Below are 16,404 nucleotides of genomic sequence, written 5' to 3'. Positions count from 1 at the left end.
TTTAATCTTAGCTCGCATACCAATTAATAAAATCAGGAAGGAAGAAAGTTGGAGAGTAGCAAGCTCTAAGTTTAGGTTATTTGCCTGGTTAGTGGTCAACATAAATGTAACAAGTAAGGACATGGTGGCAGAGGGACTGGAGTTCTCCAAGGTTTCTTCCCCTGGACTTGGTTCCTTGCACACAATCTCCTTTTCAGAGATCCTCCTCAACTTCAGGGCTTGGAGCGTTCATCTTTGTAGAGACGGCTCTTAAGATCTTAAACTGCGGACCTGACTTATCAACATGTAACCGAACATGTCTGCCCAAGGGGCCTACTGGATCTTGAAATCAACACATGTGATCAACACGTTCAAGTGTTCACCACGCCTCACCTTACCCGTGATCTCTCACTTTTCTCTTCCTTTCTGCTAATGACACAACTAAGGCGGTCAGGCTCAAATCCTCAGACTCTAATCTGAGATCCCCCTGTGCTTTACCCTTTATACCCATTCAATGGCCTTTCCTATTTCACTTCAAGGCTTTCAAATCTGCCATCTTCTTTTCAGTCACATTGGCCAGGCCCATCTCTTGCCATTCCTGATCCCAGGGGGCTCAGACGTACAACCCGCTCTTTAATGGCATCGCTTCAGCGGGCTTTGGTGGCTCTGAGTTTTCTTGTTTGAATCCAGTTTGAATTCTTGCTGTCCAATTTTCTATCTAAAGAATGTTTCTGGTTATGTCACTTACCTGTCAAAAAATAATAAATGCCTCTTATTTTCTCCAAGACCAAGTCCACATCCCTTACTCTGTTATTTAATGCCATCCATAATATGGCCCCTATCCATCCATGCAATCTTACTTGTTACCATGTACCTAAACGAAAGAATCCAACCAGGCTGGCCTATTTAAGGTTTACTCATGCTACCATCCTTACCTGACTGTCCTCTCTAGCTGCTCTCTTTTTACTAAAATTTTACTTGTCCACAGCAAATATTTGTTTGTTCATTGGTTGGTTAGCAGACTGGCATTTATTGCAATTTTAATGACAATACATTTTCTTTTCAGTGAATTCTCTCTTCTCCTTTCAATACAGTGCTCTGGGACCGTCAAACAAGATGCTTTTTCCCTCCCTTATCCAAGTCATCAGACTGGGACCAACCAGATTCTACCCCTGGAAATCTTGAGCACAAGATCAACAGACTAGAGATGGCTGGAACTCATTTATTCCAGGAGCAGTAGCCCGAGGGACCACCCAGTATTTCTCACTTAAATCCCTAGGGTTGTCTCCTGACTTTTCCTGAATCCCAGTTTCTACAGCGCCTGTTGATTCTGTGAGCACTCCCGTATCCTTGCAGAAAAAAATTGATTAAAGAGGTGATTTCTGGGGACACCTGGCTAGCTCAGCGATTGAGCGTCTGCCTTCCGCTCAGGGTGTGATCCTGAAGTGCCGGGATTGAGTCCCGCATCGGGCTCCCTGCATGGAGCCTGCTTCTCCCTCTGCCTGTGTCTCTGCCTTCACTTTGTGTCTCTCGTGAATAAATAAAATCTTTAAAAAAAAGAAAAAAGAGGCGATTTCTGTTGCTTGTAAACAACAATTCCTTTTTTTTTTTTTAAAAGATTTATTTATTTATGATAGACACAGAGAGAGAGGCAGAGACACAGGAGGAGGGAGAAACAGGCCCCATGCCAGGAGCCCGACATGGGACTGGATCCTGGGACTCCAGGATTGCGCCCTGGGCCAAAGGCAGGCGCCAAACCGCTGAGCCACCCAGGGATTCCCTAAACAACAATTCCTAATCGTCATCATTTTAGGGCCCAACTGAAGCCCCTCCTGCCGCACTAGATCCTTGCCAAGCACCTGGCTCACAGTGATCGTTCCCTCAGGAAGCATCTGTAGATTGCAATTACCATCTTTGCAGTTGGTCAGCAAGAATTTACTGAGCCTTAACTATGAACCTGGTTCTGTACTATCACATGTTTTAAGAAAAATCTGTTAACTCCATTTTTATTTATAAAGCTTAATTTTACAAGTAGACTGTTGGGTTCTTCAAAGTGAGTAACTGTCTCAAACATAAACGGTTCTTCTTGGCACCTGGCACGCACAGAAAACACATATTCTTACTTCCTGGCAAAACCTGCCTCTCCTGTCAAAGCTGTTTCAGGGGAACACCACTACAATGTCAGGACCGCACGCACTAATTGATTCTGTCAATAAAAATAACTGGAAACACAAAATATAGATTTGAAAAACTCGTCACATCCCTACTTGCTTGCTCACGGGGTAGTTCCGATGCCAAAATTCATCAGTTAACATGCTAATTTATAGGAGTTGAGACTGTAATTTCATCTTTTTAGTATATGACACAACCACTTCCCTGAATCATTCCAGAAAATTCCCAAGATATCCAGGCTGTCCCTAAGAGCTGCCATCTGCATCAGTCAAGCATACTGCTCCCTATAGCACTGATAACCAAAGAGGCAGGCAATGCAGTACATTCATTTAACTTGAAATGTTACATCCTATTTTTTTTTTAAGATCAACTGATTTATAAAAAAGAGGGAGAGCGTGCGCACGTGAGCAGTGGGGAGTGGCAGAGGGAGAAGCAGACCCCACTGAACAGGGAGCCCATGTGGGACTTGATCCTAAGACCCTGGGATCATGACCTGAGCCAAAGGCAGACATTTAACTCACTAAGCCACCCAGGCGCCCCTCTACATCCTGTTTCAAATATGACTAGGGGTAGGAGTAGGGGGACTGAGAATTAATGTGAGTTCCTGTATCTGCTTTCACAGAAATGCCTAGATAACTACCCAACAGCCACAGCCACTTGTAGCCTCATGGAGCTCCTGGCTGTTATTCTATCTGTGGGGCAGCCACGGATATATTAATGCAGTGAGGAAAATGGGTCAGAATGTACTGAAAAGTGAGAGGGAGAAGAAAGAAAAGGAAGCACCTACCTTCTTTTCCAGTCGATCAATTAATTTCTGGAGTCTATTGATCTGGGTCATCCACTGGTTATCTTCTTCTAATAAGGCTTGAGGGGAAAATCATGAGGGCAGTGTATTAAACAGAGCAGGAATGCTGGGGCATCTCAGAACTTTCCTTTTACCCCGAAGGAAGCACACAGTGTCATTGACTAGTCACCACCCTTTTAAGAAATAGATTCACGTGAGTGCTTTCTAAGTTATTGACTTCCATAGACCATGTGTCCCAGCGGGTTCATTTGCACAAGTCTGTGCTTTTTATGTTGTTGCCTGTACTGGCCTTTGATGGTCAAAGAACAGATCCCGCTGAGCCGTTTTCACCACCCCATGAGATGGCTGATTTTTCTTTTGAAAAAAGGAAAGCATCAATCAGAAATTCTAAATCTGCTTCTGGGACAGTGGCAGGAGCCGGGAAAGTAACTGGCCTGACCACAGTAAGGAAGCTGGTGGCTCCTTTCCTAGGGACCAACCTGAATAAGCATGGACACTATGGCCATGGCACCGCAGGGAAGAGTGCAGAATCTGAAATCTGCTGATTGTGGTCAGATTACTTGACTCCTCTGGCCTCGGCTTTCTTATTTTTAAAATGGCAATAATATCATCACTGGCCACATGGTCATTGTGAGGATTAAATTACAACAGATACATATATAAATACACACACATATATACGTGCATACATATGAGGTCTACGTCTGTCTGTGTGAACATGAGCACACACCTACATCCAGCACCAGATCCAGCATTATGTAAATCCTGCTCCTATTATTGCTGCTATAATTATTTTTTTAGTTTAAAAAATGTTTAAGTATCTTTTATTTTATTACTGATTTTCCAGTAAGCTCGACACCCAACATGGGGCTAGAACTCATGACCTGGAGATTATTCAAAGGTGCAACAGGGGAGTGCCTGAGTGGCTCAGCGGGGTGACTGCGTGGCTCAGTCGGTTAGGCATCTGTCTTTAGCTCAGGTCATGATCCCAGGATTCTGGGGTCGAGCCCCATGTCGGGCTCCCTGCTCACTGGGGAGTCTGCTTCTCCTTTCCCTCTGCTGTTCCCTGATTGTGCTCTCTGGCTCTGGCTCTAAGATAGATTAGATAGATAGATGATAGATAGATAGATAGATAGATAGATAGATAGATAGATAGATAGATGATAGATAGATAGATAGATAGATAAAATCTTTTCAAAAAAGGTGCAAAGGGAGTATCTGTGGTCTGAGCCCCTGCACAAACATCCTGGCATCTTTGTGTATCCTCCTTATGGCAGCTCACTCAAAATGATTTCATAGGTATTTGCTGAAACAATATTATTGATTATTTCTGGATGGGAGGATGTGATCGAATTCAAACTAAAAAGCCTTGTTTTAGCTTTGAATGGTAAGAAGTTAAGACCAAATTATAAAGCAGTAGAATTCACTTCTCTCTCTGCATTCTTGGGTAAAAACTCCTCTCAAAGCCCATCACATAAATTATGATGCAAAAATAAGCAGGAGCACACAGAAGTAGCTACCAAAAAAAAAAAAATCAGAATAAGGGTGCTTTATAATAGAAATCATTGTCACTGTATAAACACAGTTTATATCTGTTTTTTAATTTACAAATTAGTTAACACATTTCCATTCTGCGTTGTTCTTAAAAGGACTTAAGGTGACTGTCACTTCAAAATTCCTTAGAAGGATATTTTGGGTTTCACTCTGTTTTCTAAATGGTTAAAGTGCAAAAGAAAAATCTGTATTTTTACTCAGGAGCCTGGTATTGTCATTTCCTAATCAACACACGGTGGACTGTGTTACTGCTCCCAATTTTTCACTTTCTTCCTGTTATAGAACTGTATGTGTACAGCCGGTGCCCCTCAACTTTGCATACCCCTACCACAACGGGCCGAGTCCGTTTCCCTTCCCACTGTTACTGGGTTTGGCATGTGACTCATTTGGGCCAATGAAGAGTCAGAAGCTAAGATGCACCCGGTGGTTTTAAGTGAGTTGTGTGATCTGGCCTGACTGTTTGTGCTTCTGACACCTGCCAAGAGAAGAAATCACTCCAAGGAGTCGCCGATCCCAGGAGGCTACGTGCGAAGCAGGGCCGAACCCATGCTACAGGCTGGAAAGGGCCCACCCAGCTGAGATCACCCGGGTCACCATCAACCACATACCCGTGAGCAAAAATGACAAATCTTTGCAACTGTAATTGCTGAGCTTCTGAGGTTGTTTTGCAGTAAAAATGGACTAACAAACCATATGACCTTGGGACAAACTGCTTCACTTCTGGCGTAAAAAAGATACTAACCTCTATCATATAAGGATCAGGATAAGATAGACAGTGTTCAAGAAAGCACTTTGAAACCTGTCAAGCACAATCTGTGTAAATATAGGCTATAGTTAATACCTTGCTTTTCTGGAACATTAGATATTTAAAGGTTGATTTGTTTTAAAATGATATGTCATGATGTGTGCAGATACACGCCTGTGCACGTACACAGGCATCATATGCATATATGCAGACTCATGCTTTATAGAAATTACTGCGATGTTTCGCCACATGAATTTCTACATTTCCAATGGATTGTAATTATTAGAAATGATGCCACTAAAATATAATAACCTAAAATATTATGAAGGTGTTAGTCCAAGAAATGTTATATTATATTATATGCTTTGAAACTGCCAGCATCATGGGAGGAAATGAGGATCTCATATGTTTAGGCCACTTTAGGGGACCTGGAGCAAATGAGGGTATGAACTAACGGGCTCCTTTCTTGAGACAGATGAGTTCTACGGGTCTCGGTCTTCGGTCCCTTGTGTATTAGGTGACCCCTCATCCCGCTGAGCAGGGCTGGGTGCAGCTGTGGGATTCTGATGGAAACTGTGGGGCAGGGGGGGACCACCAGCCCATGCTGACTACCGGAGGCTCTCGGCCTCTGTGGCTTCAGACAAACTTACCAGGTGTAAGAAGAGCGTTCCATCACTACTGCTGCCTTATTTGCCCAAGAAAAACAGTAAGGCACCTTGCAAACCCAAACGGATCAGTCTGGAGGCAGAGAAACGACAGAGCTTCCTTACCTGGAGCGCAGGCACTGAACTGAGGGCTCTTGGGGGAGAAGCTGTTGTGTCTCTGGACGCGGCGATTTGATCGCTTTCCAGGCCACTGGATCAGCAGGACTTCGGGCTTGGTGGGCCCTTGCCTTGAACGACAGACACAGCATTTCAGGGCCCGCACTCCTGGCCTCCAGACACAGCCCTTCAACCGTCAGTCCCAAAGCTCTGCCGGTGCAGTGAACTGAAAAGCCGGGAGAATTACTGCTTGGCCGCTCGCTCTAAAGACCCAGACGGGGCGGTATGATAAATGTGACCCTAAAAGGAGAAACTGGGAGCTGCCTTTACTCTTTGCAAGTCTCGGTAAAAACTGTATGTGCGACTCAGGAAAAGCATCTTTCTTTTCTTGACCAAATCATCAATGGAAAAAAATCCATCAGTGGGGGCTGATGGATTTAGTGTGAGAACACCTATGGGGCTCGGTCAGTCTGAAATTCTTTAAATCAAGGCTCTTTAAATCGAGGCCAGGTAGCCATATGATTTTAAAACTCAGATAATTAAAAAACAAATAAATAAATAAAAGTCAGATAATTCTATGAAGCTTATTGCAACACACAGGAGTGCCTACTCACCCATCTCCACATCCTGCCCCTTTCACAGAGGGAACGCTTCCAGCAAGTGTTAATCTGTCATCCCCGTATCTGTATATAATATGCTTAAATTGCTGTCCCTTTACTCTTCAGTTTTAGGACGTACCTATTAACTTCCCAGTACGAAAAGCTCAGGTCAATGACATATATAAGGAACTTACAGGAAGAGTGTTTGAAAGGATGGGTTCAACCTGGGAAACAAGCCTTTGGTCCTTCTCTACTCCTCTCCTGGTTGGAATATACACCTGATAGCTGGAATTCCAGCAACCATCTTGGACCATGAGGCAAACTTGAGGACATATTTAGTAAGTGAAAAATATAGGAGGTCTATGATAAACCTGAGAGCTGTCATATCTTAGGCTGCCACCATCAAGCTCCTTCTTAAGACATAATAAGTCCTTATGTGTGTGTAAGCCACTTTTTTCCCCCTGTTACATACAGGCAAATCGAATGCTAATTTACTCCCCAAAACTATAATCAGCAAGGAAAACTTTCTTTAGCCTCCCTCTAATGCTGATCCCTCAACACTCCCCTTTAAATTTGAACTTCCATTTTTTCTTCATTTTGGTCGAAAAGGACCTCTAATTGCTTCACAGGAAAGGGTGCAACGAGAGGCAAAATTATTGAGATACTGCATATTAAAAAGATACTTTTATTCTACTTTATTGGCGGTTGTATGAGGTAAACAACTTAAAAATTGTTTTTTAAACTCTAGTATAATCAATGCACAGTGCTGTATTAGTTTCAGGTGTACAATATAGTGATCAAGTCTATACAGTACTCAGTGCTCATCATCATTAAGCGTGCTCTCAGTCTCCTTCATCCATCCCCCCACTCACTTCCCCTCTGGCAACCATCCCTTTTGTTCTCTAGAGTTAAGAGTCTGTAATTGGTTTGTTTCTTTTTTGTTGTTTTATTTTTTTTTAATATTTTATTTATTTATTTATTCATGAGAGACTTAGGGTAGGGAAAGGCAGAGACACAGGCAGAGGGAGAAGCAGGCTCCAGGCAGGGAGCCCGATGTGGGATTCGACCCCGGGACTCCAGGATCACACTCTGGCTGAAGGCAGGCACCAAACCGCTGAGCCACCCAGGGATCCTGTTGTTTTATTTCTTAAATTCCACAGGACTAAAATCATATGGTACTTGTCTTTCTCTAACTGACTGACTTTACTTAGCACAATACCCTCCAGATCTGTCCTTGTTGCTGCAAATCGCAAGATTTCATTCTTCTTTATGGCCGAGTAATATCCCACATACCTATATATGTATATACACATACACATACCACACTTTCTTTATCTACTCATCTATCAATGGACACTTGGGTTTCTTCCATATTTGGGCTATTTTAAGTAACACTGCAAAAAATCACATGGGCTCATATATCTTCTCAAATTAGTGTTTTCATACTCCTTGGGGAAATACCCAGGAGCGGAATTGCTGCATCATATGGTAATCCTATTTTTTGTTTGTTTGTTTTTTTTTGTTTTTTTTTTTTTTTTATGGTAATCCTATTTTTAATTTTTTTTTTTTTTAATCTTTGATAGTCACAGAGAGAGAGAGAGAGGCAGAGACACAGGCAGAGGGAGAAGCAGGCTCCATGCACCGGGAGCCCGACGTGGGATTTGATCCCGGGTCTCCAGGATCGCGCCCTGGGCCAAAGGCAGGCGCCAAACTGCTGCGCCACCCAGGGATCCCCTATTTTTAATTTTTTGAGGAACTTCCATACTATTTTCCACAGTGACTCTACCAGTTTGCATTTCCACCCACAGTGCATGAGGGTTCCTTTTTCTCCACATCCTCACCAACACTTGTTTCCTGTGTTTTTGATTTTGGCTATTACACCAGGAGTGAGGTGATAACTCACTATAGTTTTGAGTTGCATTTCTCTGATAGTGAGGTTCAGCATTTTTTCAAATGTCTGTTGGAAACCTATACACCTTCTTTGGAGGAGTATTTGTTCTTATCTTCTGCACATTTTCAATTGGATTATTCTTTTAATGTTGTATATGATCCTTATATTCTTTATATATTTTGGATATTAGCCCTTTTTATTGAATATATCAGTTGCCAATATCTCCTCCCATTCATAGGTTGTCATTTTGTCTCATTGGTTATTCCCTTTGGTGTGCAGAAGCTTTTCATTTTGATGTAGTCCCAATAGTTTATTTTTGCTTTTGTTTTCATTGCCTTGTTAGAGGCATAGCCAATGTTAGAGAAATTACTGCCTGTGCTCCCTTCTAGGATTTTTACAGGCCACACATTTAGGTCTTTAATCCATTTTCAGTTTATATTTGTGTATGGTGTAACAAAGTGCTCCAGTTTTCCCAACACCATTTATTGAAGAGATAGTCTTTGTCCCAATGAGTATTCTTTCCTGTCATAGATTGCCTATATAATGATGAATTATTTCTGGGCTTTCTATTCTGTTCCACTGATACATGGGACTGTTTTTCTGCCTGTATCATTACTAGCAGCTTTGAAGTAGATCTTGAAATCTGGACTGTGGTACCTCCTCTGTTTTGCTGTTCTTCAAGATTGTTTTTGGCTATTCAAGGTCTTCTCTGGTCCCATACAAATTTTAGGACTGTTTGTAGTAGTTCTGTGAAAAAATTCTGTTGGTACTTTGCTAAGTATTGCATTAAATCTGTAGATCGCTTTGGGTTATGTGGCCATTTAAAAAATATTTGTTCTCTCAATCCAGGAGTATGGAACGTCTTTCCATTTCTTTGTGTCATCTTCAACTTCTTTCATCAATGTTTTCAGAGTACAGGTCTTTGACTTCCTCGGTTAAGTTTATTCCTGGGTATTTTATCATTTTGGGTGCAACTGTAAATGGGACTGTTTTCTTAATTTCTCTGTTATTTCATTATTAGTGTATAAGAATTTAACAGATTCCAGAAAGCCCGAGTAGCTTAGCAGTGTAGCGCCACCTTCAGCCCAGGGCCTGATCCTGGGGACCGGGGATCGAGTCCCACATCGAGCTTCCTGCATGGAGCCTGCTTCTCCCTCTGCCTGTGTCTCTGCCTCTCTCTCTCTCTCTCTCTGTGTGTGTCTCTCATGAATAAATAAATAAAATCTAAAAAAAAAAAAAAAAGAATTTGACGGATTCCTTTACACCAACTTTGTATCCTATAACTTTGTTGAATTCATTTATCAGTTCTAGTAGATTTTTTGGTGGAATCTTTAGGGTTTTCTATATAGAGCATCATGTCATTTGCAAATAGTGTTAAGTTTCACTTCTTCCTTACCAATTTGGATACCTTTTATTTCTTTTTGTTGTCTGACTGCTATGGCTAGGACTTCCAGTACTATGTTGAATAGAAGTGATGAGAGTGGACATCCTTGTCTTGCTCCTGACCTTATGAGAAAAGCTCCCAGTTTTTCACCATTAAGTATGATGTTAGCTGTGGGGTTTTATATATGGCCTTTATTATGTTGAGGTATGTTCCCTCTGCACCTACTTTGTTGAGGGTTCTTATCATGAATGGATATATTTGTCGAAAGGTTTTTCTACATCTATTGAAATGTTCATATCATTTTCAGCCTTTCTCTTAACTGATGTGATGTATCATGGGGACTGATTTGCAAATATTGAACCACCCTGGCAACCCAGGAATAAATCCCACTTGGCTGTGTTGAATGATCTTTTTTTAAAATATATTGTTGGATTCAGTTTATTAATATTTTGTTGAGCAATTTTACATCTATGTTCTTCAGAGATATTGGCCTGTAGTTCTCTTTTATTGCATTGTCTTTATCTGGTTTTGGTATCAGGATAATGCTGGTGTCACAGAATGAATTTGGAAGTTTTCCTTTCTCTTCTATTTTTTGGAATAGTTTGAGAAGAGGTAATAATAATAATGCATCTTTATTCTTCTTTTTCTAGCTCCTTTAGGTATAAATTTAGTTCATTTGAGATTTTTCTAGCTTCTTGACGTAGACCTGTATTGCTATAAACTTCCCTCTCAAAATAGCTTTTGCTGTATCCAAAAGACTTGGGGCCATTGTATTTTCATTTTCATTTGTCTTTATGTGTTTTTTAAATTCCTCTTTGATTTCATGGGCGACCCATTCATTGGTTAGTGGCATGTTATTTAGCTTTCATGTATTTGTGCTCCTTCTAGATTTTTCTTGTGGTTGATTTCTAGTTTGTCTTATAGTCAGAAAAGATATATGATAAGACTTCAATCTTTTTGATTTTGTTGAGACATGCTTTCTGGCCTAACATGTGACCCATTCTGGAGAATGTTCCGTATGTACTTGAAAATATGTATTCTGCTGCTTTAGGATAAAATGTTCTAAACATATCTGTTAGATCAATCTGGTCCAGTGTGTCATACAAAGGCACTGTTTCCTTTTTGATTTTTTTGTTTGATAGTCTATCCATTGATGTAAGAAGCATGTTAAAGTGCTCTACTATTATTGCTTTACCACTGATTACTTCATGTGTTTGGGTGTTCCCATGTTGGGTGCATAAATATTTACAATATTTACCTTCTTGTTGGATTATTCCTATTATGCTTATGTTGTCCTTCTCTCTTTCTTGTTATCATCTTTGTTTTAAAGTTTACTTTGTCTGATATAAGTATTGCTACTCTGGCTTTTTCCCCTTACATTTGCATGATAACTGTTTTTCCATTTTTTTACTTTCAATCTCCACATGTCTTTAGGTCTGAAATGAGTCTCTTATAGGCAGCATTTTTTTTTTTTAATCTATTCCACCACCCTATGTCTTTTGATTGGAGCATTTCATCCATTTATATTCAAAGTAATTATTAATAGTTTTGTACTTACTGCCATTTTGTTATTTGCTTCATAGTTGTTTTTGTATTTCTGTGTTCCTTTCTTCTCTTGCTCTCTTCTCTCATTGTTTGATGGCTTTCTTTCATGATATACTTGGACACTTTTTTCTTTTTTTTTAGTTTTTGCATTTCTTTTTTTTTTTTAAGATTTATTTATTGCAGAGAGGGAGCAAGTGAGTGGGGTGAAGGGTCAGGGAGTGGCAGAGGGAGGAGAAGAGACTCTCAAGCAGACTCCCCGCTGAGTGAGGAACTCAATGCAGGGCTTGAACTCACAACTCAGAGATTATGACCTGAGCAGAGACCAAGAGTCAGAACCAACTGAGCCACCCAGGTGCCCCTATTTTTTGCATTTCTGTTATTGGTTTTTGATTTGTAGTTACCATTAGGTTTGTCTAACAACCTAATGTCATAAGATGTCTAATAACATCTTATGTACAAAACAATGTATACTAAGTTGATGGTTGCTTAAGTTTGAAACCATTCTAAAAGCCCTAAATTTTTACTCCGCCATGCCCCATGTTCTAGGTATATGGTGCCATACTTTACATCCTTTGATTTTGTGAGTTCTTTGACTGATTTTTATAGATACACTTTAATGCTTTTGTGCTTCCTACTTCTCTTACTAATGCTTATGGTTTTTCTGTTCCACTCAGAAAGCTTCTTTTAACATTTCTTATATGGCTGTTTTAGTGATAATGAAATTTTTAAACTTTTGTTTGTCTGGGAAACTATATCCTCTTCTATTCCGAATATCTCCTCTTTTATTCTACCCTTGCTGGATAGAGTATTCTTGGTTGTGGGTTTTTTGTTTCATTTCAGCACCTTAAATATATCATGCCACTTTCTTCTGGCCTGCAACGTTGTCTGCTGAAAAATCAGCTCAAAGCCTTACAGTGTTTCTCTTGTGTGTAATGGTTTTCTTTTATCTTGCTGCTTTTAAATTTTTATCACTACTTTTGCCATTTTAATTATTATGTGTCTTAATGAGCATCTGCTTGGGTTGATTTTGTTGGGAGCTCTCTCTGCCTCCTGGATCTGGACGTGTTTCCTTTCCCAGATTCAGGAAGTTTTCAGCTATTATTTCTTCAAATAAACTTTCTGCCTCCTTTTCTCTCTTCTTTTTCTTCTGGGATCCCTATTATGTGAATGTTATTACACTAGATAATGTCACTGGATTCCCTTAATCTAGTCTTACTTTTTTATTATTATTTTTTCTTTCTTGAGCTTGAGTGCTTTCCACTATTGTGTTTTCCAGGTAACTGAGCCATTCTTCTACTTCCTCTAGTCTACTGTTTATTCTTCCTACTGTATTTTTAAAGATTTATAAATTTATTTGAGAGAGAGAGCATAAGCAAGCACAGGTGGCAAAGGAGGGGCAAAGGGAGAGACAGACAAAAGCTCAAGTAGACTCCATGCTGACTGTAGAACCCAACATGGGGCCCATCTCAGCACTCTGAGATCACAACCTAAGCTGAAACCAAGAGTCATGCATTGAATTGATTGTGCCACCCAGGCACTCCCCCTCTAATGTATTTTTAATTTCTGTTATTGAGTTCTTCATTTCTGATTGGTTCCTTTTCTTTTTAATATTTGAGGGGATTAGGGGCAGAGGGAGAGAGAGAATCTCCAACAGACTCCCCAGTGAGCAAGGAGCCCAATGCAGAGCTTGATCCCATGACCCTGAGATCATGACCTGAGCTGAAATCAAGTCAGGCATTCATCTGAATGAGCCACCCAGGCACCCTATGATTGGTTCTTTTTTTATATTTGCTATGTCTTTGTTGGGAGTCTCACTGAGATGAAGGTCCTGGTCTTTTCACAAGTGAGTATATTTATGATCATTATTTTAAATTCTCTATCTGACATATTACTTATTTCCATTTCACTTAGCTCTCTTGCTGTGATTTTTGCCCTGTTCTTTCATGTGGAACATATTCCTCTGTCTCTTCATTTTGTGTAACTCTCTGTGTCTGTTTCTATGTTAGGAAAGTCAGCTAGGTTGCCTGCTCTTGAAAGTAGTGGCTTTATGAAGAAGAGGTCCTGTAATGCCCTGTAGTGCAATGTCTCCAGTTTACCAGAACTTGGCACTTCAAGGGGTGTCTCCTATGTGTGTTGTGTGCACCCTAATGTTTTGGCTGAGCATGTTTGCCTTCAGTCCTGTCATCTGCAGTTTCTCTCTTTGTTGCAGTAGGGTTTGGTCCTTATTTTATTAGTGGCACAGTCTGGTGCTTCTTTGGGGTTGAGTTTGGTCACAGCAGACATTTGCCTGAACTGTGGTCACAGTGATCTACAGGGCGCTTTCCCTGTGTTGTCCACTGACTGGCTTTCATTGGTGGGCAGGGCCTGCAGTCAGACTAGATGTCTTCCTCCAGCCCACTGCTGGGACCACAGTAGAGCTGATATTTGTGGTTACCTACCCCCCTCCCTAGGGCAGGAATCACTTTGGATTCATACTGGACACTGTAGTGGCTATTTGCCCAATGGCACATTTGTTGTGCTGCTTTGGGCTCCTGCCAAGCTAGGTGGGAGGGGTCAGGTATGCAGAAGAACATGGGTGCAGGGCATGCTCTTAGCAAACTAGATGAAGGGTGTTTGTGCTGTTCATGAAGGAGCTCATGTGTCTACACTGAGGTGCATGGGAGGGAAATTATGCCTGCTAGCTCCTTTGTTCTTGGAGAAGTCTCCCAAAGATCTCTGATCCTCCAGCACATGTTCTGAGATTAATAAATAAGTCTCCTTTCTGCACAGTCCCTGCATTTTTCAAACTGCTGCTTCTATGCTGTATCTCAGCAGGGATGTCGGTTGTGCTGTTTCTTTAAGGACAAGGACTCAGTTTCCTATCACCCTCTAGCTCTCTTTAAAGTTCTTGGTCTTAAGCCCCACTGACTTTGAGAACTCACAAAGTTAAGCCCCTCTTGTTTTCAAATCCAAATTATAGGACTTCATCTTCCATATGTCGGTCCCTTATATCTGGGGTGCCTGCTGTGGGGTCTGGTCTTTTCTCTTCTCCATGTTTGCAGTGCCCCTCCCTCCCTCCCAGAGACTATTTGGGGTCTATTTGGCTCCTGACTGAACCTCCACCCTTCCTACCATTTTCAATGTGGCCTCTTCTCTTCACTTAGCTATGGAGAGTTTGTTTTGCTAGCCTTCTGGTCATTTTCTGTATTATTTACAATGATGTGGGTGTATTTAGGTATTTCCATAGGACAATGTGAGTCTAGGATCCTTCTACTCTGCCATCTTCCCCAGAAGTCAGAGTAGAGAAATTTAGGTTGCAAATCATTTTCTCTTCAAATTTTGAAAAAAGCTTCTTGATTGCATTCTAGCTTCCAGTGTCATTATTGAAAAAAATCTAATGTTTTCTTCATCCTTTGTATTTGACCTGGTTTTTCTGTCTGGAAGATTTTAGACACCTCTCTTTGTCTCTCATATTCTGAAATCCCATAATGGCATGCCTTGAAGCCAGATTTTAGGATTCATTTTAATGGGCTCTTGGTTTGTTCTATCAACCTGGAAACTCATGTCCTTATTCTGAGAATTATTTCTTAGACAATTTCTCTCTTTTCTCTTTCTCTTTCTGAAATTACTACTTTTCAAATATTGGGCCTTTTGGACTACTCTATAATTTTATTTTTTTTCTTTTCCTATTTTTCACCTCTTTGTGGAAATGCCATCACACTTTTATCTCCAAATCTTGCTCACAGGTTATTTCTGCAATCATAATTTCCAAGAGGTCTTTGTGTGCTTTGAATATTATTTTTTTAAATAGCATCCTGTCCTTAATTCATAAATGCAATATTTTTCTCTGCTTTTCTGAGGGCATGGGGTATTTTTGGAAGCTTTCTTCTGCTCTCTGGATTATATCTGTTTCTTCTAAGTTTCTTTTCTTGTGTTTGATTTATTCTCTTGGTTGTCCCTGCCTATTTCAGAGGAAGGAAACAGGGATGACTGGGGGTGGGGAGGGGAGTGGGGATTGCCAACTTGTACCCTCCCCTGTCAGGTGGCCTGACTGGGCCTATTCATTAGGGGACACCATCTTTGGTACTTTAAAGTTTTTCTCTTGGACTGATGAGATTCCACAGAAATGCCAGAGAAGCATCCCAAAACTATAGTGTATAAGCCCAGCTGTCAGTGCTTTGGGAGCACAGCATGCTGAGTGGCTTTCAAATCTCACTGTTCAGCATGGAGACTTTCACTTAATGCCTCTGTTTTTAGTATCATGTCATGACCACTGCTGTGCTAGCTGTATATCTATTCACCTTCTCCAGAAAGCACATCGCTAAGCTTCCTCCCCTCAAGGGGAGGGGCACTTATATAGCACTAGATGGAGCTTTCAGAAATATGTTAGCCTCACCTTCACCACCACTATCAGCTGCACATGGTAAAGCCAGTTCTTGAGCCTCTCTGAGGTTTCGTGATACCAATTACATTACATCTTGGCTTCATACATTGTCTATGTTTTGTTTTTCTCAGGGCTTCAACATCAGTCACCACTAGATTCATTTTATTTCCATACTCCAAGTTTCTACCCCTTTGGTTCTTCTATCCTTATTTTTGCACCTTTATAACTCCTTGCTCTGTTAATGTCCAGGCTCTGTTAATGCCTTTATTTTGAAAGGTTTAGGGAGGAAGGGAAACAAATCATATGTTTACCCTCCAATCTTTAACTAGACCACCCTATGGATTTCCCTATGGCATTAAAAAAAGATCAAGTTTCTAGCAGCTTCAGGAGTCATAAGAATAGGTGACTATAGCAGCTCTTCTCTATGTTGAACCTAAGGGAATGTAAACTGTCTGAAGTTTTATAATCACCTGTAAGCACAACTAAAGCCTTCCCTTAGTTCTACAATAGACAACCATCAAAAGGAGAAAAATAATTTCCAAGCCTAGGAGGAATCAGTCATTTCTCTGGATAAAGAAGAACTTCAGAAAATAGAATAAATATTCA

General features: G+C 40.8%; 1 protein-coding gene across 1 annotated transcript in view; it reads right to left on the bottom strand.

Annotated features, from left to right (window-relative positions):
• NECAB1 (N-terminal EF-hand calcium binding protein 1) overlaps positions 1 to 16,404 on the bottom strand; it is a 185,123-nt gene that overhangs the window by 29,001 nt on the left and 139,718 nt on the right. Inside the window, exons 7-8 of the mRNA XM_025433539.3 lie at positions 6,026 to 6,147; positions 2,939 to 3,015 (exon numbers count right to left, since the gene is read on the bottom strand). Coding sequence (XP_025289324.1) covers positions 2,939 to 3,015; positions 6,026 to 6,147 — 199 coding nt within the window. The remainder of the gene's footprint in view (positions 1 to 2,938; positions 3,016 to 6,025; positions 6,148 to 16,404) is intronic.

Source organism: Canis lupus, chromosome 29, assembly GCF_003254725.2.
Source record: "Canis lupus dingo isolate Sandy chromosome 29, ASM325472v2, whole genome shotgun sequence".
In the NCBI taxonomy this organism is placed as follows: Eukaryota; Metazoa; Chordata; class Mammalia; order Carnivora; family Canidae; genus Canis; species Canis lupus.
Note: the sequence above shows the minus strand (reverse complement) of the source record. Positions and strands in the feature narration are given on the sequence as shown.